General features: G+C 39.9%; 1 protein-coding gene across 3 annotated transcripts in view; it reads left to right on the top strand.

Moving 5' to 3' along the window:
* Sil1 (SIL1 nucleotide exchange factor) overlaps window positions 1-21103 on the top strand; it is a 265209-nt gene that overhangs the window by 158090 nt on the left and 86016 nt on the right. For all 3 annotated transcript variants that reach the window (XM_042692039.1, XM_042692037.1, XM_042692038.1), the window contains exon 4: window positions 11425-11548. In XM_042692039.1, the coding sequence (XP_042547973.1) occupies window positions 11425-11548 (124 nt within the window). The remainder of the gene's footprint in view (window positions 1-11424; window positions 11549-21103) is intronic.

The raw sequence follows: 21103 nt of genomic DNA, 5'->3' as shown, positions 1-21103 counted from the left end.
TTAGGTTGTAGCTGATGAGATTTTTGTAGGCGAGTTCTGGGGGGACAGGATAACTATTTTGAGGGACTTAAGGCAACTTAGAGATTTCTAATGCCTTTGCTTCAAAATCATGCCACAGAATTTTTCTAAGGCCCTTGTGTGACTTGGTAAAAAAAAAAAAATTGGATGAAAATTTTTATTTTTCTCAGTTTGTCGTTCTTCTTAAAAATGCATAAATAAAACTACAATGTTAGAATGATATATCTTACTGTCTTTTAAAAGCCTCCATTTGTCTGGTTCAACTTAAAAATAACATTAAGCATTGGTTCAGGGTTTAGCACCTTTGAGAGGTTTGTGCACATTTTTTGTTACTCGTTCAGTTCAAGTCCTGCCTTAGAGACAGGATAGATGCTCGTTGTGTGAGGCAGGGATCTTGCCAAGGCTTATTTGGGAGTTTTGAATAAAAAGGCAGAAGGATAGGATGGTGGTAGTCATGGCAACCAGGCCTGTAATGTCTCAGTTTTGTCCAGCCCTAGTTAGGAGGTTGGCGGCCCAGTGAGGAGTGTAGCGTTGCTTTCTATGGCATATTCTTCCAGTTTTTTTTCAATCTGAGGCTAAAGGAGCTAGCATGGAACAGACCTTTCTGGAGGCCACCTCTGTGCCTGGAGTTGGGGCTGAGATGTGGGTCTGAGTAATTGGTCCCTGCTCATCAGAAACATGGCATAATGGGGTGATTTTACCTTTGAGATATAACTGCAGGACTTAACGAATGTCTTCTTTTCATCTTGCCTTTTGGGGATGTTTTAGGGGCTGGTTTTCCTGAAGCACTTTTTTTCCTTCTGAACACTGACGTAGTTCTTTTCTAATTTGTTCTTCACAACAGTGTAGCACATTAGGGAAAGCAGGTATCATAAATTCTTTTCATTTAACACATAAGGGCACAACAATTTGAAATAAAATTAAATTCTATTAAATTCAAAGAGACCTGAATATGGGTATCAGAGTTCCAAGGCTCATGGGTACAAGGCCAGCTGGGGAAGCCTTTGGCTTTTTGCCATTGTGTTCAGATATGACTAGAAGTCCCTGGAACAGGAAGTTTCCCGGCAGAACACCTCATATCCCATAGCTTCCCAAAGCCTCAAAACTACTCTGAGGCCAAGACAGGTATAAGCACAGGGGCATCCATGTTAGTGCTATCTCTGCTGAGACAGGTGGCCAGGATACACTGCGGTATCACCATGGGTACTACCTTAGGAAAACCTTGCCACTGTGAATTCAGGAGAGGCTAGTTTCTAATTGCTGGGCACTAGAAAGTGTGGGAATCAAGTCTGAGTTAGACAGCATTTTAATGTTATTAATAGGTGAAATGTGTCTTTCCCAGCAATGACAAGTTGGCTGTGAGCTGAATTCTATTTATGGATTTGTTTGTTTTTTAGATGTTCATATTTGGATTTTTATTGTGAAAATACTGTACAGAGGGTTTACTGGGTGTTTGTGGTTTTTTTTTTTTTTTTTTTTTTTTTTGTGAAAATACCATACAGAGGGGTTACAATTACATGGGCAAGATAGTGAGTACATTTCTTATCAAGCATTGTTGCCTCCTCCTTTGTTTCCCCATACCATCCTTTCCCCTCTCCACCTCCCACCCCCATACTGGATGTTTTTTGAAGGAGCACTTTTCATAGCCCTCACCATTCCCTGTTGTCTGACAGATTGACCCTACTCACTTATCCTTTTACAATCATGTGAGTTGGCTCAACCTGTAGGATTCCTGTTTCTTACGTGTTGTTCTACCAAGGTGTCTCTGCCTAGGTACTCCTAGATTTAATTTTGTCTTCCTGTTGTTTGTAGAATTGCCCTCCTTATGCTCTCTCTAGGCTCCAAGTTTAGGTCTCCCTCCTTCCTCCTAGAAATATTTATTTTCACTTTGGATATCTATTGGTACTCAAGAGGTTTAAAAGGAACTCTTCTAGCTGAGTGAGTAAATTTTAAAACAACTTTTGGAGATATAACTTATATAGATAACATCACATTCACTGATTTAAAGTAGTTACAATGGGGATCGTTTGCAAATGCCTAAGATTGATAGGAAGAACAAAGAGGTAGTTTCTAGATTATGGTATTTCATGAACCAGAAAATCTTCAAAAGAAAAACTACAGAACTAAAGCCAGCTTTTTACTGTGCTGAGTTAAAGGCCTCAGCATAGAAACAACAAACTACCATTAATCATCATCATTATCTCATTTTACAAATGGACATTTTAACACTATAAGAGAGAAACTGAAATTTCAGATAAAAGAACTATTATTTTATGGATGTTCTTAAAGTTCTTACTTCAGGGCCATTGGAATGAATTGCTGCTATAAACAAAACATGTCAAAACATGGTGGCCTAAAACAATAGTAATTTCTTTTTGTATAGCTTTGACTCTTAGAACCATAGTAATAGTTCACATATTCTTCATATGCCCCCAAATAAACAGTAAACTAACCAGGATATGGAGGAGGAAAGTGGCAAAATGGAATACCAACAAATAAACTACTACTACAAAATAGTAACTATGCTGAAAGGTAGGGAAGAAAAGATTTTGTGAAACAGTATCTTGAACAAATTATGTGAAGCCAAAGGCAAAAGAATTATACATAAATTTTATATAAATCCTGTGATCTAGTTTTGTCAATGTGTTTATTATAGAGATGATATGGTTTAACAGTTTTGAAACTACTATACTAGAATTGTACAATTAGTGAATATATTATAGATAATAGGAGCTAAGTTTCCCCTTTTTGGAGAAATAGTTGTAAGGAAAGTAGAAAGACATGTGAATCCTTTTGTGTTAGATTGGAATCTGTGGCGTCAGTATAACCTTGTAGCTTTAATAATGAACACGTTCCTGTGTATGTAATGCAACATCATTTGTATACAAGGTATCTGGTGTTATCTACTCAGATTCTAAAAGCAGTGACCCCCTAATGTTAATGGACATATCCAGCATTAGATCTGTGCAATTGCTTACACCTAAAATCCTAAGTATTTAGGTTGAGACTCCTTCTCAACTAATGGCTGAGTAAGTTGGCATGTGTTGGTCATCTCGGTTGTGTGGGAGGCTGAGGTTAGGAGAATCAAGGTTCCTGGCCAGCCCAGGCAGAAAATTTCCTGAGATTCCATCTCAATGAAAAGAAGCTGGGTATGGTGTTACATACCTATAACCTCAGCTCCAGCAAAAAGCCTAAAATACATGGATCATGTTCTAGTTTAGGGGCAGGAAAGGATATTGTTTCTCAAAACTAAACGGCAAAAAAAAAAAAAGGCTTGGAGGCATGACTTAGTGGTAGAATGCCTGCCTAGCAAGTATAAGGTTCTGACTTCAATCTTTAGTACTTTTTCTTTCTTTCTTTTTTTTTTTTGGGTCCGGTCGTGGGGCCTGAACTCGGGGCCTGGGCACTGTCCCTCAGCTCTTCAGCTCAAGGCTAGTGCTCTACCACTTGAGCCACAGCGCCACTTCTGGCTTTTTTTTCTTTTTGCTTATGTGGTGCTGACGAATGGAACTCAGGGCCTCATGCATGCAAGGCAAGCGCTCTACCACTGAGCCACCTTCCCAGCCCCAAATCCTTAGTACTTTTAAAAGCAAAAAACAGTCCTGATTCCAGTGCTGAGGATAAGCCTGAAACTTATGAGATAAAATATTAAAGGAGAAATACTTTAAAAAAAAGAAAATGATGGAGAAGAGGAAAGATTTTTGTCTAGAAAGTGTAAGAATGTGAAGGAGCTCCTTATTGCTAAAGTTGAAATAATCCTAGATATGTCAAAAAATGAACTTTACAACTTTGGCGCAGGAGTGGGAGGACGGGGGGGGGGGGGGGGGGGGGGGTAGGGGGGGGGAGGGGGCGGGGGGGAGGGGGCGGGGGGGGGGAGGGGGGGGAGAGGGAGATGGGAAGGGATGGGAAGGGGAAACACAGGAGGAGGCAACAATACTTGACAAGAAATGTACTCACTACCTTGCTCATGTAATTGTAACCCCGCTGGGAAGGTAGCTCAGTGGTAGAGCGCTTGCCTTGCATGCCTGAGGCCCTGGGTTCGATTCCTCAGCACCACATAAGCAAAAAGAAAAAGCCGGAAGTGGCACTGTGGCCCAATGGGTAGAGCGCTAGCCTTGAGCTGAAGAGCTGAGGGACAGCGCCCAGGCCCAGAGTTCAGGCCCCACGACCGGACCCTCCCCCAAAAAAAGATTAATAAAAAAAAGAAAAAATATGAGAAAATAAACAATAATCATGTTAGATTATAACCAATAGAATCCCGATGCTCATGACTTACATCTGTAAATCCTAGCTACTCAGGAGGCTGAGATCTGAGGATTGTAATTCAAAGCCAGCCCGGACAGAAAATTCCATGACTCTTATCTCCAGTCACTCACCAAAAAAAAAACTGGAAGTGGCACTATGGCTTAAAGTGGTAGAGCACTGGCCTTGAACAAAAGATCTTAGAGACAGTGCCCAGGCCCTGAGTTCAAACTCCACAACCAACCAAAAAATAAATTATATTCAATAGAATAAAATATTAGTCCAGGGCTAGGAAGGTGGCTCAGTGGTAGAGCGCTTGCCTTGCATGCCTGAGGCCCTGGGTGATTCCTCAGCACCACATAAGAAAAAAGAAAAAAGTGGCGCTGTGGCTGAAGTGGTAGAGCGCTAGCCATGAACTGAAGAGCTGAGTGAAGGACAGCACCCAGGTCTAGAGTTCAGGCTCCACGACCGGACCCCTCCCCCTCAAAAAATATCACTCCATACTAATATAAATAAATAATATGGAAGAGTGACCTTTTTCCTTGTGTAAATTAGTAAGTTTGTAAGGAATTAGGGAAATAGAAGTAAAATACCATTAGAAATAGAAAATTTCAGTATTAGAGTGGTTATTGCAGATCATAATCTTAAAGACAAAGTGATTCATGTAATCTTGAAATATTTTTCCCATAATTTAAAAAATCATCACAATATCACAATGTTGTCTGTGAGCACTATCCAATTCCAGAACATTTTATCACCCTCAGAAGATATCCTATATTCATTAAAAGTCACTCCCCATTCCTTTCTTTCCCCCAACCCCTAATGACTACCAATCTTCTGGCTCTGGATTTTTCTGTTCTGAATGGCTCACATAAAAGGAATCATATGATGTGTGGCTTTTTTTTCTTTCACTTAACATATTATTTTCAAGATTCATCTACATCAGGTAGTGATTAAGTATTTTTTATTTCTTCATTTAAGAAAGTCCATTAATGCATTCAGTGCTGCTTGATCATAATCACGCCTCTGCTATCCTCCATTTCTTTTCATAGCTGACTAGTAGTTCATTATATGGATATACTACATTTTGTTTATTCATTGATCAATTGCTAGCCCTTTGAGTTATTTCTACATTTCAGTTGTTATAAATAATGCTGTTGTGAATACTTCTCTTGGACATACACTCAGGTATGAAATTGCTGGGCTTATATATGGTAGCGCTATGATTAAAATTTATTGTTAATTTTATTTACATATGTATTTTTTGTGGTGCTTGGGATTATCTAAATGTGTTTTGCGTTTTCTACACCTTGGTAATTTCCCATGGTTTTTATTACAGTGGAAAGCTTTAGTAGGATTTCCAACATTTGCATTTCCAGGCCAGAATTACTAGTAATAATAATGCATATTAAAAACACAAACTCTGTGGAATGATAGGACATGTATAATTTTTGTGTTGCTTCTGCCAGGGATAACTAGAGTATCATAATGAAAAGGCTGTTCTGAATAAGTGATCAGAATTTCTCAAGGGTACCTGGGTGACAAATGACAAGGTAAGACTGAAACTGTTTTAGTTTACAGAAAAATAGAAAGGGGGGGGGAAGGCCATGTTAGATCTTGGAATAAAAACAGACATTAGTGAAAATACTGATAAGAGGCTGGGAAGGTGGTTCAGTGGTAGAGTGCTTGCCTTGCATGCATGAGGCTCTGGGTTCAATTCCTCAGCACCACATAAGCAGAAAAAGCCGGAAGTGGTGCTATGGCTCAAGTGGTAGAACGCTGGCCTTGAGCTGAAGAGCTGAGGGACAGCATTCAGGCCCAGAGTTCAGGCCCCACAACCGACCAAAAAATAAACAAGTTGGTTAGTATTGTTAATTATACTATGTAAGATTTATTAGGAAAAGGTATTTGGGATATATGGCATCTCCCTCTTCCTTGCAAATTTTGTGTAACTTTAAAGGTAGTTCAAAGTGACAAATTTTAAAAGAAGGCCATTTATTTATTCACATTTCTGGAGAGCAACTACAGTGATCATGGATGTGGCCCAATTCCTGTAATTTGGGTTCAGGTCAGTAGCAAGTTCTCATGGTAAAGACAGTACCAAGAACCAAGCCAACCACAAGAGCATATTCCAGACATCTTTTTGTGATACATTTGCAGGTATCTCACTGGCCAAAGCAACACTCAAGCCAAATTCCATGTTCAGAGAAAGGAAAAGTACACTCTTACCTAGTAGAAGAACCTCCAAGATCACATGGTACAAACAATGTGACAAATAGGGAGGAAGAAAATTGATGGGAGAATCATCTGGGTCCCGGCCTGTGATTGAAGTCAGTGACAGTTGAAATGGGAGTAAAAACTCAAAAATGTGGTGACCTTATTTAAATGAAGAGCTGAGCCAGAGTGCTTGCCTAGCAAGTGCCAAGACTCTGAGTTCAAACCTCATTCCCCCACACCGAAAGGAAAATAAAATTTCTGCCGGCAGTGGTAGTAAGCCTTGGAATCTGCCCACAAAGAGTCAGTAGTTTGAAGCAGCTATTGTAGGCTTTGCAGGAATTTTTTGCCTTTGCTCTCCTCAACCCCTCACCTTTGGTGTATGTATCTCATGACTTTGCTTTTGCCTTTGTTTTGCTCTTCCCTAGTGTTCTTTCTGTTACTTTTTCTTCATTCACAGAAACTGCAAGATGCAGGTCAGATCACATGATCTCCATTTTGGCCTTTTTCCCAATGGGGTGGAAACATTTGAAATACTCTTTTCTGTTGTTTCTGCCACTGTGGCTGCCATGATTGGTTTCACATATTTTAAGTGATTGTAACCTGTAGTTTGAGTTAATGCTATTGTAGGTCCTCTTGCTCCCTGTGGTAGCTAATGTGTAAAGAGCAATAATGATTCACACAAGAACTGAGTCTTTTCCTTGGCCAGCTTAGCATAATCTATTCTGTTAGATCTGAAATTCATAAACTTATGGCCTTTTTTCCCCTCTGTCTAATGTTGATCAAAAGTCGGAAAATTGAAGAAAGTAGGGTTTTTTTTTTTGCTTTTTGTTTTTTTTGTTGGTTGTTTTTTGGTCTTCAGGCTTGAACTCAGGAACTGGGTACTGTCCTTGAGTTTTTTCAAAGCTAGCACTCCACCACTTTGAGCCACAGTGCCACTTCCAGTTTTTTTTGGGGGGGGGGGGTCTGGTCGTGGGGCCTGAACTCTGGGCCTGGGCGCTGTCCCTCAGCTCTTCAGCTCAAGGCTAGCACTCTACCACTTGAGCCACAGCGCCACTTCTGGCTTTTTTCTTATGTGGTGCTGAAGAATCGAACCCAGGGCCTCGAGCATGCAAGACAAGTGCTCTACCACTGAGACACCTTCCCAGCCCCCAGCCACTTCCAGTTTTTGAGTGGTTAACTGGAGATGAGAGTCTCATGGTCTTTCCTGCCCAGTCTGTCTTTGAACCTCGATCCTCAGATCTCAGCTTCTGGAATAGCTACAATTATAGGCATGAGGCACTGGCGCCTGGCTGAGACTAGTTTTATTATAAACATTAGTACTGTTTTTACTAATAAAACAAGCAAAAAAAAAAAACCAAAACAACCCGCAAACCCTGATTATTATCAGTCTACCTGACTTTCTAAATACTTGGCAGATCAGCCAGGATTTCCACTCCATGGGGATAAAATAGTGAACAATTAATCAGATAAATTAATTGGTGATACTGGAGTTTGAAATGAAAGCCTTGAGCTCACTCAGATTGCTTTGCTCTTCTGGCTATCACTTGAAACACATCTTTAGCCCCTACCCCCTTTTTTTGTTGTTGGTCATGGGGCTTGAACTCTCGGCCTTGGGCACTGTCCTTGAGCTGTTTAGCTCAAGGCTAGTGCTCTACCACTTGAGCCACAGCACCACTTTCTGTTTTCTGAGTGGTTTATTGGAGACAAGGGTCTCATGGATTTTTGTGCCCAGGCTGGCTTTGAACTGTGATCCTCAGATCTTAGCCTCCTGAGTTGCTAGGGTTACAGGAGTGAGCCACCGGTGCCTGGCTTCAGCCTTTTTTTTTTTTTTCCTGTTTATTTTGGAGGTGGTGTGGAGTCTCATGGACTTTTCTGTCTGGGCTTCAAAGCCATTAACCTAATCTCAGACTTCTGAGTATTAAGATTACTTACAGGTGTGAGCTACCAGCAGCCTGAATAATCAGATAAGAATTTAAAACTAACACAGAACTACTGATTATGTAAGAGCCACAAAGAAAGGATTCATGCTGCTGTGAGAACCTTTGAGGTCAATAGAACTGGTCTGAGGAAACAGAATGCTACACAGAGGAAATGACCTTTATCTGAATTTGGAAGGGTGAAGAAGTGAGGCTACAGTTAGAAAGAACATTCTGGACAAAAGAAACAGTAAAATAGCTCCCTGTCAGGAGGGAGTGTGTTCCTTCCATAGATTGGGAAATAGAGTGTGAGAGTAAATGGTGGACAAAGCTAAAGAAGTAGGAAAGGTAAGATACTAAGGAACCTCACTGATCAGGGTTTAAGTCCAAGAGATAAAGCAGGGAAAAAAATCTATAGGTTTTGGAGATATAAGTGAGGAGATGGTAATGTAGACTGGTAGATCAAGGATAATCTGGCTAGCATTCAGCCAAGGAGGGTCTGTACTGTTTTGTTACTTTTTGGTTGTTGTTGTTGTTACTGTTGTCTTGATAGGTTGAGGTAGCCTTTTCCCTTCCCAGATTTAAAGAACTTACTTGTCACCCAGATGCTTGTAATCATAACTACTCAAGAGGCTGAGATCTGAGGATTGAGGTTTATAGTTAGCCTGGGTAGATAAATCTGAGAGATTGTTATTTCCAATTAACCAGCAAAAAGCTGGAACTGCAGTCATACCTCAAATGGTAGAGCACTAGCTGTGTGAAAAAGTTACCTTTTGCCCCATAATCAAAGGAATAAGAGAAATGGTGCCATCTCCCCCCTCCCCCCCCACCCCCATCCCCTTATTCTTGCCTTATTCAGTCTTACCTCAGAACCATCTTCTTCAACAGTTGGTTTTATTTTTTTTTTATTGTGAAAATACTGTACAGAGGGGTTACAATTACATGGGCAAGATAATGAGTACATTTCTCATCAAGCATTGTAGCCTCCTCCTTTGTTTTCCCTTCCCATCCCTTCCCATCCTCCCCCCGCTCCATAACACTCTTTTTCTTTCTTTTTTTTTTGTCAGTCATGGGGCTTGAACTCTGGCACTGAGCTCTGTCCTTCAGCTCTTCAGCTCAAGGCTAGTGCTCTATCACTTGAGCTACAGTGTCACGTCCAGTTTTCTGGTGGTTTGTTGGAGATAAGAGCACCAGTGGCTCACGCCTGTAATCCTAGCTACTCAGGAGGCCGAGATCTAAGGATCACGGTTCAAAACCAGCCTGGGCAGGAAAGTCCAGGAGACATTTATTTCCAATAAAACCACTAGAAAACTGGAAGTGGCTCTGTGGCTCAAGCGGTAGAATGCTTACCTTTATCTGAAGAGCTGAGGGACAGTGCCCAAGCCCAGAGTTCAAGCCTCACGACCAACCAAAAAAAAAAGAAAAAAGAAAATAAACCAGGCTTCCTGATGATACATCAAGCCAGGAACCCCCACAGCCTCTCAAATTCTGTCTGCCTGGTCTGCTACTTCACTCTAGTGGTTTGTCAGTTTTGGTACCAAGCCTTTACACATAGGGCTGCTTCTATTAGGGATTCCTTTTTATCCCCTATCTAGGTCTCACTTTTTGCCTCATTGAACTTCCCAACCTAATCTTATAATGAAGCGTTACCAGGGAGAAATTTCTCTACTCTGAACATATTTTTTTTTAACCTTAAAGCATGTTGGCTGGAACTAGGAGATCATTACACAATATCCTTATGTAGGCTGTTGTATTTTAGCCAGAGGTATGCAGCTCTCTGTTATAATGGGACCAACACAACAGAAGTGGCATGTTGTAGTCTTGTGTTTCCCTGGCTGCTTGGTTGGAAGGAAAGTGGCTGGGGTCTTGAGAGTCTGTTAATGGTTTCCAGAATTGAGAAAATTATCAAGTTCTTGCTACATCCTTATCTATCCTTTTATGCTTACCTGGCCATTCTGAGAAAAGTTGTACTGTGTGTTTCCCTGGTAGGAAAATGTTCAGATTGTCATAATTTTGGGTTCTTGAATCAGACATAGTAAGTCAACACCATCCTCTGGCAGGAGAAAGAGTCAAAGTTGAAGTATTGGAAGTACCATCTTTGCTTCACAATTTCAGTCTACTAAGCTCCTTCCTTAACTGCTCTATCCCTATGGCCATTAATATTCATCTTTATATTCCTAGCATCTACATCATGGCCTGGTAAATATTATTTCTGTGAATGAATGGGTATAACATTCCACTTGTAGTATGTGATCTTGAATAGTTGCTTTTTTACTATCTTGGGGTAATTTGGTGCAATGCATATGAATAGACCATACATTCACACTTGTTTTCCCAGCTAATGGATTAGCCTCTTTTGTTGGCATCAGTTTCTCTTGGTTCTGTTCCCTGATTCCTTGGCTTGCTATGTCTTGTTGCCTTCTAATTGCTTCTTTCTTCCTTCTCTTAAAGTTAGGTGGTATAAGTTTTATGTGCCAAACTCTGACATAAGGGCTGGAAATATCTAAAAGGAGAGATACAGTGCCTATGCTTAAGGAGACAGCTAATTTAGAAAGAGCTTGGTTAAAAAGATTAGAGTGTCAGGCTGCCTAAGATTCTGTGGGACTGTGTATGGAATGTGTGTGTAGGAAGGATGTCACGGAGGAAACAATAACTATATCCTAAGAACAGAGTAGATGTCCACTATTTGTCTCTTACGCATAAAAAGCTTATTAGCTAAATTTAAAGAAAACAATAGCTTAAATACTAAAGTTATAATAATCAGACAATCATCTATAGATTCAAGTATAGATCATCTTACCTGCTTTGCCTCAGCCCATCACGGATTCACTTATAGATTAGTGAAAGGAGTATATGTGAGTGGGATGTGTGGGTTAGAGGGAGAGAGAGGGCTGGATGGAGGAGGCAGCTGAACACAGCAATCTGTCTTCATGAACTAGTCAGTCCTGTGTGCATGTTAGCCAGACTTTCAATCCCAGTGTCCTTCCTTGGATCCAGTACCTCATAAACCTTTCCTTTTCTTGGCTTTTAGGTCAGGCTGTTCCTGCAGGATCCCATGTACGGCTGAATCTTCAGACTGGAGCAAGAGAGGTGAAACTCCAATATGAAGAAGACAAGTTCCGAAATAATTTGAAAGGGTCAAAAAAAGGCAAAAGGTAGAGTGTAGACCATAGTGATTGGGAGGCTAAATGATGGTATAGATTTGAAATTTGAATATTGAATATTGAAAGTGTTAGCCAAATTGATATGGCCTTTTTTTAATTTGAAATTTTAATAGCATTGAATTTGTTATGACTTTGGCAGTGTTTTAGGGAAGTTTACATATACAATCTTTAGGAAGAAACAGTTTGCAAAGCAAATTGATACTTCAAAAAAAAAGGCTATAGGGGGGCTGGGAAGATGGCTCAGTGGTGGAGTGCTTGCCTTGCATGCACAAGGCCCTGGGTTTGATTTCTCAGCACCACATAAGCAGAGAAAGCTGGAAGTGGCACTGTGGCTCAAGTAGTAGAGCGCTAGCCTTGAGCTGAAGAGCTGAGGGATAGCACCCGGGCCCAGAGTTCAGGCCCATGACCGACAAAAAATAAAAAAAAAAAAGGCTGTAGAGGGAATGCTTAACCTGTTTTAAAAATGAAGCTATTTTCCCAGTACTTTAAGAGCACCCATTTGAATCCCAACAATTAATGTACTGATTACAGATGAGTCATCTATTCATTAAAACAGGCCTGTTAGGCCTTCTGCTTTGCAGTAATACTTCCTTGGTGAACAATAAAATTGCATTTTAAAGTCTTTAATTCAGACTAACTTTTCCTCTTGTTAGTCAGTATTAAGACTTTCTTATAGTATACAAATAGCAGCTACTTCATTCGCTAATAGAGAATGCCTTGCTTTTTAATAGCAAGTTGTTTATTTGATTTTAGAGAATTAACAGTCTCTATTTTTCTGTCCATTACCTTAAGTTAACGAGTTTCCGTGTGTGTGTGTGTGTGTGTGTGTGTGTGTGTGTGTGTGTGTGTTCCTAGGGCTTGAACTCAGGGCGTGTGTGTGTGTGTGTGTGTGTTCCTAGGGCTTGAACTCAGGGCGTGTGTGTGTGTGTGTGTGTGTGTGTGTGTGTGTGTGTGTTCCTAGGGCTTGAACTCAGGGCGTGTGTGTGTGTGTGTGTGTGTGTGTGTGTGTGTGTGTGTGTGTGTGTGTGTTCCTAGGGCTTGAACTCAGGGCCTGTGCACTGCCTCTGAGCTTTTGTGCTTAAGGCTGGTGCCCTGCCACTTGAGCTATAGCTCCACTTCTGACTTTTAGTACTTTAATTCAAGATAATAGTCTTCCAGACTTTTCTGCCTGTGGGCTGGTTCCTCGGAGGATCTCAGCCTCCTCCGGAGTAGCTAGGATTACAGGTGTGAGCCACTGGCACCTGGCTAGGTTTTCTTTTCTTGTCATTTCCTGAATAAAAGGGAGGGAGGGAGATTGAGGTATGGGGTGACAGGGATTGCCAGAATTGTAGAGTTTAGAAGCTTACTATAAATACCAGCCATAAAGTTTCTAACACATGGACTGGCAAATTTTAATTTATTGTAAAGGTGATATGCAGAGGGATTACAGTTACACAAGTAAGGTAATGAGTACACGTTTTTTGTTGTTGAATACTGTTAACCTCCCTCGTTTTCTCCCACTTCGTCCCCCCATTTCCCTCTCCCCCCAAGTTGTAAAGTTAATTTCCAACATAATGTCTTTGTAGTATTGCTGTTGCATTGGTTCACCTTTTGTCCTTTGTTTCACCATTTTGTGATTCCCCTTCCCTCCCCCAAATCAGATAACTATACATATAAGATACCGAATACCAAAATCAAAGACAGTGACAATGGGGGATAAAGCAAGGGGCAGGGGGAAACCAAAAGAAAAACGAAATAACTTTACACAGTACATTAAAAAAAACTTCTTGTTTCCATATCTTGGCATTCATTTGGATTAGCATCATTTTATATGGTCATATATACATAGCTATTGAGCTATTGTGATCCTCTGCCAGGACTATCATAGATATATACTAATTACTACAAATGGAGGAACCAGGGAGCCTATGTTTCTCTGGGTCTGGCTTACTTCACTTAATATGATTTTTTTTTCCAAGTCTTCCCATTTCCTTATGGGAAATCTTTCTGATGGAAGCATAGAATTCCATTTTGTGTGTGTGTGTGTGTGTGTGTGTGTGTGTGTGTGTATACACATCACATTTTATTGATCAGTTCATCTACTGAGTGGCATCTGGTTTGGTTCCATATCTTAACTATGGTAAATAATGCTGCAGTGAACATAGTTGTATTGGTAGCTTTAGTGTGGTTTTGTTTGTGATCATTTGGGTAAATGCCCAGTAGTGGAATTGTTGGATCATAGGAGAGCTCTATGTTTAGTTTTTTTTGAGAAACCTCCATACTGCTTTCCAGAGTGTTGAACCATTTTACATTCCCACTAACAGTATAGTAGTGTTCCCTTTTGACCACATCCCCACCAGGATCTGTTATTATTTGTTTTCTTGATAATGGCCATTCTAACATGAGTGAGGTGGAATCTCAATGTTGTTTTGATTTGCTTTTTTTTTATGGCCAGAGTTGTTGAACTTTCATTTCTTCATGTGTCTATTGACTATTCTTATTTCCTCTCTAGACAAGTCTCTTTGTACTTATTTAGCCCTCTTATTAATGGGGTATTTTCTAAGAACTTGTTATTGGGGCAGTTAATTTTTTGAGCTCTAGGTATATTTTTGATATGAGGACCTTGTCTGTTGTATAGCTAGTAAAGATCTTCTCCTAATCTGTGGGTTTTCTATTTGTCTTACTAGCTATGTCCTTTGCCATGCAGAAGCGCTGTAGTTTAATGCAATTCTATTTATACAGGCTTTCTTTGATTTGTTGCATTTCTGGGTCTTTATTTAGGAAATTTCAACCTGTGCCAAGGAGCCTTAGTATATCCCTTATCCCTTCCTGTAAGAATTTCAGGGTATCTGCTCTTATCTCAAGGGTTTTGATCCATTTGGAGTTGATTCTGGTGCAGGGTGATATATATAAGGATCTAACCTCAGTTTTCTACACATGTATAGCTCATTCTGCCAGCACCATTTGTGGAAGAGGCTATCTTTTTTACATCTGATGATTTGGCTCCCTTATCTTATCGAAGATTAGGTGGCCATAGGTCTGTGGGATGATTTCTGAGTCTTCAGTTCTATTCTATCAATCCTCAGGCCTGTTCGTATACCTGTACCAAGCTGTTTTTTATAAATAACTATGGGTTTATAATAGAGTTTAAAGTTTGGTATTGATATTCCTCTAGCATTGTTTTTCCTGCTAAGGATTGTTTTTGCTATTTGGGGTCTTCTATTATTCCATATGAATTTTTAGATTGCTTCTTCTATTTCATTAAAGAATGTTGGGATATTGATGTGTACTGCATTGAATTTGTAGATAACTTTTGGCAGTATTGCTGTTTTCATGATGTTAATCTTCTCAATCCAGGAGCATGAGAAGTTTTTCTACTTCCTTAAATCTGCTTTAATTAACTTTTTCAGGTTTTTAAAAGTTTTCATCCTAGAGGTCCTTTACCTTTGGTTAATTTAATTTGTAGGGTTTTTTTTTTTTTTTTTTTTTTGAGGCTATTACAAAAGGAGCTGCTTTTCTGATTTTAGCCTTGTTCTTCTCATTGTTGGCATATAGAAAACCACTGATTTTTGTGTGTTAGTTTTATACCCTGCTATTTTGCCAAAATTTTGGATCAGCTCGAATAACTTGGGAGTGAAGTCTGTGGGGTTCTTTAAATACAGGATCATGTCATCTGTAAAAAGGGAGAGCTTCATTTCTTCTTTCCCTATTTGGATCCCCTTTATGTTTGGCTCTTGCCTTACTGCTCTGGTTAGGAATTCCAATACTATATTGAAGGGGACTGGAGAGAGTGGACATCCTTGTCTTGTTCCTGGTTTTAGTTTTAACTTTTTACCATTAGGTATAATGATAGCTGTAGGTTTGTCATTTACAGCCTTTATTATATTGAGAAATGATCCATGGATTCCTAGTTTCTCCAGATCTTTCACCATAAAGGATCTTGTGTTGGATCTTGTCAAATGCTTTTTCTGCATCTGTTGAAATGATCATGTGGTTCTTGTCCTTGCTCCTATTGATGTGTTGACTTGTGTATATTGAACCAGCTTTGCATTCCTGGAATGAATCTCCTTTGATCATAGTGTATGAGTTTTTTGATTATTTGTTGAAGTTGTTTGGCCAGAATTTTATTGAGAAGTTTTGCATCGATATTAATTAAAGAAATGGGTCTATAATTCTCTTTCTTTGATGGGCCCCTATTTGGTTTTGGGATGAGGGTTATGCTGGCCTCATAGAATGAGTTTGGTAGTGATCTTTCACTTTCAATTTCATTAAAGAGTTTGAGGAGTATTGGAGTAAATTCTCCTTTGAAGGCTTTATAGAATTCAGCTGTGAGGACTAGTAGATTATGACCTGCATATTGGGATTGCTACATGTTTTGATATGGCCTGTAAGACTTGGTTTATACATATTTATGGTTTAAAAAAATAAATGATTTCATGACTCATGAAAATTACATGAAACTCGCCGGGCGCTGGTGGCTCATGCCTGTAATCCTAGCTACTCAGGAGGCTGAGATCTGAGGATCGCGGTTCAAAGCCAGCCCGGGCAGGAGAGACCGTGAGACTCCTATCTCCAATAAACCACCAGAAAACCGGAAGTGGCGCTGTAGCTCAAGTGGTAGAGCGCTCGCCTTGAGCTGAAGAGCTGAGGGACAGCGCCCAGGCCCAGAGTTCAAGCCCCACGACCGACAAAAAAAAAAAAAAAAGAAAATTACATGAAACTAAGATTTTAATGACCATAAATATTGTAACAAATACTCATTTGTTTAGCATCTATGATTGCTTTCTTATACCAGTGACAAAGTTGAAAAGTTGGGATAAATAGCTGACAAATATTAAAATATTTGATGATTCATAGGTAATTTGTGGACCCCTGTTCTGAAATACATAAATATTTGTAAATAATAAAAAATTCAGTGGACCCAACTTTGGAATTTTATTAGCTTAACAAATTTTGAAGTTATAAGTCAGAAAGGGACTTTAGAGAACAAGTCATTTGGACATACCTGTCATTTTGACATACCTGACAAAAATGTCATCTACCTGGTTTATCACAATCTTTAATCAGGTGATACTCACAGTTCCACAAAACAGCATGGACAAATTTTGGCAATTTTCACAATTTAAATAATCTACTTTATATTGTGAAAGAAACATTTATCTTCCTTCCTTAAATTTACCCTAAACTGGGAAGGATCTTCTTTCTTCCCCCATCTCTGCAGATAAACCTATATTTGTATCAAACAAGAAATAGTCAAATATTGTTATGGCACCTACTAACCTTTTACTATCCCCAACATTTTTATGATGTCTTTCTCACATCTAATTAAGATTTAAAAAAATGTGTGTGTGTGTACGCGCATGCGTGCACATGCGTGTTGGTCCTAGCTCTTGAACTCAAGACCTGGGTGCTGTGTCAGCTTTTTTGTTCAAGGTTAGTGCTCTATTACTTGAGCCACAGCTCCACTTCTGACTTTTTTATTTTCATTTTTTGGTGCTTAATTGGAGATAAGAGTCTCATGCACTTTTCCTGTCCCAGCTGCTTCAAACCTTGAAGCTCAGTTCTCAGCCTCTTGAGTTAGCTAGGATTACAGGTATGAGTCACTGTCACTCAGGTCTTAGTAAAAAGCTTATTTTTCCCTTGGTTTAGGAATATTGAGTTAGAAACTGGTTAGTTTGGATCTTTGGTTTTGTACACCAAGGGAAGTTACTTTCCTATTATAGACTGTAGATTATCAGAAGAGGAGCTTACTATTTTGTTGCTTGTATCTTTCTATTCTGTTGCTGTTACTGGGATTTGAAATCTGGGCTTCTTGCTTGCTCAACTTTCTCTGTTATCTAGCATTCTACCACTTGAACCATACCTCCAACCCCTATAATCTTTTTAGAAAAGCAAAGCCATCCATGTGGTCTGTAGATATAAATTATCAGGGAGAAATATTTGTTCCTATTCCTTTACTTTTCTCTTTTAGAGTGTTTCTGAAGCCTCTGCTCTGAAAGGGCCTTCAGGATATGCTGGGTATTTACTCTTCTTTACCAAGTGTTTTTTGTTCGCTTGTTCATTTTTGTGTTGTTGTTGTTGTTGTTGTTTTTCTTGCCAGTCTTGGGGCTTGAACTCAGGGCTGGACACTGTCCTTGAGCTTCTTTTGCTCAAGGCTAGCACTCTATCACTTGAGCTACAGTTCCACTTCCAGCTTTTTCTGTATATGTAGTACTAAGGAATTGAACCCAGGGCTTCGTGCATGCTAGGCAAGACTCTACCACTAAGCCACATTCCTAGCCCTCCCAGGTATTATAAACAGTGAAAAATGTAGCTGAATAGAAGCCCAAAGTTTTGACACAGTGGTGTGGGAATTAGGTACTGTTCAGAGAGAGTGTATATTAGTGATGGTGGTAACTTTTCTCCTGGAATTGATATCATCCTGAGTCCCTTCAATTCTACCCTAGGATGTCTTCCTGGTGCTTTTGAACATTGGGATGGGAGCAGAGGCTTAAGTATTAGACCAGTACCCTGAAATTAGTGTAGTATTTTGTTTACCTGCTTATCCAATTTTGTAGGAAAAATCTTCAGCTTTCTAATTCTCAAATAAGTTATAAGCCCACAGAGTTAAGTGCCATTAGCCTAGGGAGATGCAAAATTCATTAAGCCTAATTCACAGCAGCCTGTCCTCTGTGGCTTGAAGGCCTGGATCAGAGATTCTGCCTCAGGGTTGTCTCAGAGGGTTCTCTTGACAATGCTGATTGAATGCATAATATTTGGCTCCTGTGTTTTTTGTTCTTTAGGCATTGTATCCCCACAGGTTCATTGACCTCTCAGTATTTCCATAGAACATGCTTTAGACCTGAAATAACCAGCTTCTTTGCATGTTCTTCCTATGTTAGAGGGCTAAGTTATACCATCCATCATATGTTGAGTATTTATCATGGCACAGTATGTATTGTGCATTACCATGTATAGTAGTTGAGGTGAGCTAAGCATAATCCATTTATTTGCTATGTTCTTTGCTTTCATAAAATATCAATTAAGCACCCATGTGCCAGGCATTAGGGATATATTATTTTTTTTTAAAAGTCTGGTGCTGGTGGCTCATGACTATAATTCTAGCTACTCATGAGGCTGAGGTCTATAATTTGAAGCGAGTCAGGACAGGAATGTCTCTGAGATTCTTTATCTCCAATCAACCACCAAAACCAGTAGTGGAACTGTGGCTTAAGTTGTAGAGTGCTAGCAATGAGCATACAGGGACAGGCCCAGACCCTGAATTCAAGCCTTGACTAGCGCTCGTCTGTATGCACGTGCATGAGTGCACACACATACATACATACACACACACAAAGACAAAGTAAAAAATGGAAACAGATAAAATATCAGCCTCATGAAGGCTAGCAGACAGAAAATCAGGTAAATAAATACACAAGTAAGATTGTAATAATTGCTAGGGAATAAATAAGCAAGGTGGTGAATCCCTGAGGAGACCATTTTAGATAGGATGGTTTATGATGGCCTCATCAAAATGTTTGAACTGAGTCCTAAAGAATGTGAAAGAGCTAGACACCAGTGGCTCATGCCTATATTCCTAGCTATTCAGGAGGCAGAGATCTAAGGATCAGAGTTCAAAGCCAGCCCAGGCAGGAGAGCCTGTGAGCCTCTTATTTCCACTTAACCACCAAAAAACCAGAAGTGGAGCTATGGCTCGAGTGGTAGAATTCTAGCTTTGAGCACAAAGCTCAGGGACTGCCCAAGCCCCAGGATGAATACACACACACAAGCCCCCCCACCCCCCAATGTGAAAGGGTTAAGTTTGTAGGTTTAGGGATAATAACATTTCAGGCAAATGCAATAACAAGAATAATTCCTGGCTATGCTAGGTTTGAGAAGCAGGAAAATGATCAAAGTAATTAAAGAGTTAGAGAAGGAAAGAAACTGATAGGTGATGTAAATGGAGAGTGACTCAGATCATGTAGAGGTGGTGGTTTTATGTGTATGTGTGTGCACATACAAGAGCACTGGTACTCCAGGCTTTCTGGTCTTAATTGGCATTTTGATCTTGGCTGGCACTCTACCACTGGAGCCATACCTCCAATTCTAAATTTTGCTGGTTGATTGTAAGTAAGAATCTCACAGTCTTATCTGCTTAGGCTAACTTCAAATAAAAAATTTATAGGTCTCAGCTTCCTGAGTAACCAGGATTATAGTCCTAAACCACTGATAACTTGCCTCATGAAGAATTTTTTTTGGGTCCGGTCGTGGAGCCTGAACTCTGGACCTGGGCGCTGTCCCTCAGCTCTTCAGCTCAAGGCTAGCACTCTACCACTTGAGCCACAGTGCCACTTCTGGCTTTTTTTTCTGCTTATGTGGAATCGAACCCAGGGCCTCATGCATGCAAGGCAAGCGCTCTACCACTGAGCTACCTTCCCAACCCCACATGAAGAATTTTTAAGGAGCATGTTAAGTATTCTTTATTGACCATTAATTGTAGTGGAAAGCCATTGGAGTTTTTTACACAGATTAGTGACTTTAAGTATAGTTTAGCAAGTTAGCTTTAGTTGATTTATACCTGGCAAACAGATTAAAGAAATGGAAAGGAAGAAGCAAATAATTAGGGTGCTATTTTAGTAGATCAGACAAGACACAATGGTGACTTCACCCAGAGTATCATAATGGAGAGTAGGTGAATATAAGATTTATTTTGGGTCAGGCTCTGGTGGCTCACGCCTGTAATCGTAGCTACTCAGGAGGCTGAGATCTGAGGATCATGGTTCAGAACAAGCCTGGGCAGGAAAAGTCCATGTGACTCTTATCTCCAATAAAATCACTCAGGAAACTGGAAGAGGTGCTGTGGCTCAAGTGGTAGAGCACTAGCCTTGAGCTGAAGAACTGAGGGACAGCGCCTAGGTCTACAGTTCAAGCCCTATGATTCACCAAAAAGAAAAAAAAAAGATTTATTTTGGAGGTTGATTCAAAAGGCCTTGTTTATTATTTAAATTTAGAAGTTGCAGGAAGTTGAAAGAAGTAGAAAAGATTTCAGGAACAAGCCTTATTTGGGGGTTGGAGAAGTGGGGTTCCTGGAAGTTCTATTATTGGGACAGATTTCCAGAGATAGTAATCAAGGGCTATACTTTAGATTTAGTAAGTTAGATGTATGTGTTGAACATTTGAGGTTCATAAGTTAGGTAGTTATATAAAAGTCTACTAGTTCAGGGGAGAGGTTTGGGCCTAAGGGATTAATGTAGGAATAACTAGCAGATTGATATTTTGGAAATGGAGAAAAGAAGATCATTCAGGACGGAACTCTTAGGCATCCCAGCATAGAAAATTGAGGTAGGAGATAAAGAATCATCAAAAACTTGGAGAAGGAATGATGAGCCAGCTAAGTATGGTAACAAAAAGGCAGGAAAGAAGAGTGAAGAAAGAAGGATTTACTTTACAAATGCTGCTGAGTAGTTGGGGAACATGAAGTTAGTGGAGGGTTTGTTCAATTTGGTCATCACTTTTTGGTATTTTGATGAACAGTGATGGTGTAATGGGAACAGAATCTAGATCAGAGCAAATGGCAATGTAAATAGG

The sequence above is a fragment of the Dipodomys spectabilis genome, unplaced genomic scaffold (genome assembly GCF_019054845.1).
Source record: "Dipodomys spectabilis isolate Male_0828 unplaced genomic scaffold, ASM1905484v1 ptg000147l, whole genome shotgun sequence".
NCBI lineage: Eukaryota > Metazoa > Chordata > Mammalia > Rodentia > Heteromyidae > Dipodomys > Dipodomys spectabilis.
Note: the sequence above shows the minus strand (reverse complement) of the source record. Positions and strands in the feature narration are given on the sequence as shown.